The following is a 1,561-nucleotide window of genomic DNA, read 5'->3' on the forward strand; positions in this document are numbered from 1 at the left end:
TGCCAAGGGGTAACCAGTGCAGAGCGGGCTCAGCGGTGGCCGGCATCGGCACCCAGCATGCGCATCTCCAGAGGCCCAGGCGGCCCCACTGAGCCCAAGCGCCCCGCAGGCGTGAGCAGCTTGCTCCCTCACCTCCCCGGCTTCTCCAGCCCAGAAAACCTCCTCCTCCGAGGACACCTATCCCGTTGTTTCTGCAACTTCGTGGAGCAGTTCTGAGGTGCTCTCTCAGGAGTGTCTTTCCAAGGAAAATCACAACTGTAGTGCACACTGCCCAGAGCCACCTACCAGAAGAGCAGGCCGTGAAAAGCTCTTCAGTGCCTCCCCAGCGACCCCATTGACCAGAGCCAGCTCTTTCCTGGTCTTCCCCACAGAAATGACCTGCAAAGGCAAAATCTGCAAACTGACACAGGACGCTGAAGTAGCCACAACAGTGCGACTAAAGACATCCACAAAGCCAGCTGCTAGAACAGCCTCAGAAAGTGGCATGAACAGTGGGATAAAGCGAGGCAAGGGGGAGTATCCGGCGGGGGGCTGGGGTTCATGGCACTGTCTTTCGTTGTAATACTTTTTTAAAATTTAAACATGCATTGTACTTGTTGAGGATGACTGTCTTAGCTGCTTTTCTTGTTGCTGAGACAAAATACCCAACTCTCAACGTTGAAGGAAGAAAGGTTTCTGTGGCTTTCATGTAAACCCCTGTACCTTATCCTTACATCCGCCGCCCCATCCCCTCAGGGGTGCCTTTTGCCTGAATCTTTATCAATTGGGAGGTACCACGCTCTTACTCCCTGGGAGGCAGCTAGCACCCACGACCTTAAGCCCCGCGTTGCATCCTGAATCAGTCCCAGCACTACACCCTCAGAGCCGACCCACTGTGACCACATGAGGCTCTGGGGGGACATCTGGACACAAGCCATAATGTCATTTATATTCAGATAACAGGTGAACTACCTTCAGCTGAGCAGGTGAACTTGTGTTCTCTTGTTGCAGGTGAAGAGAGCTACAGACACCTACCATTTAGGAATTGCCCTTGAACACCAGAAAGGAATGCTCAATCTCTGGCAGAAGATCCGAGGGGATTTGATTGGAATAGACACTAAAAATGAGTCTTTTTATGACACGTTTTCTACCTATACGTGGTCCTGGAATGTTTGCCAAGAGTTACTTTCTGCGAAGGACTTAAGGTTGTTTGACACTTACGTGCACAGGAATTCCTGCCCCCACTCCGAGTTCTCTTCCTCGTCGGATACCAGTGAGTATGACTCAGAGAGGGACAGAAAAAGAAAACGGAAAAGTTTCAAAGGATTTCGCCAGTGAAATTTCTACATTTTCTAAACAGCTCATCGAAGACTACTTTTTCATAATTATCAAAATTATGGTTTCTTGCTTTTCTCTAGTACATTCTTAGCAGCTGGAAATTTTGACATCTTTTGAATTGCAACCAATAAAAAAAGCCTAACTCGTAAAATGGTTTTCTTTGCCTAAATCTTCTCAAGTCAGTGGACGCCTTGCCCTTAGTTCCAGCTGTGTTCTGCTGCCCCACCCCCACCCCCACCCCCAC

The 1,561-nt window shown here is 49.6% G+C and overlaps 1 protein-coding gene across 1 annotated transcript in view; it reads left to right on the plus strand.

Moving 5' to 3' along the window:
• The window catches only part of Efcab3 (EF-hand calcium binding domain 3), a 66,644-nt gene extending 65,194 nt beyond the window's left edge, over positions 1-1,450 (plus strand). The window contains exon 11 of the mRNA XM_023714083.1: positions 991-1,450. Coding sequence (XP_023569851.1) covers positions 991-1,317 — 327 coding nt within the window. The 3' untranslated portion in view covers positions 1,318-1,450. The remainder of the gene's footprint in view (positions 1-990) is intronic.
• The last annotated feature ends 111 nt before the right edge of the window (positions 1,451-1,561 follow it).

This window comes from Octodon degus, unplaced genomic scaffold, assembly GCF_000260255.1.
Source record: "Octodon degus isolate 3935 unplaced genomic scaffold, OctDeg1.0 scaffold00033, whole genome shotgun sequence".
NCBI classification, from domain to species: domain Eukaryota; kingdom Metazoa; phylum Chordata; class Mammalia; order Rodentia; family Octodontidae; genus Octodon; species Octodon degus.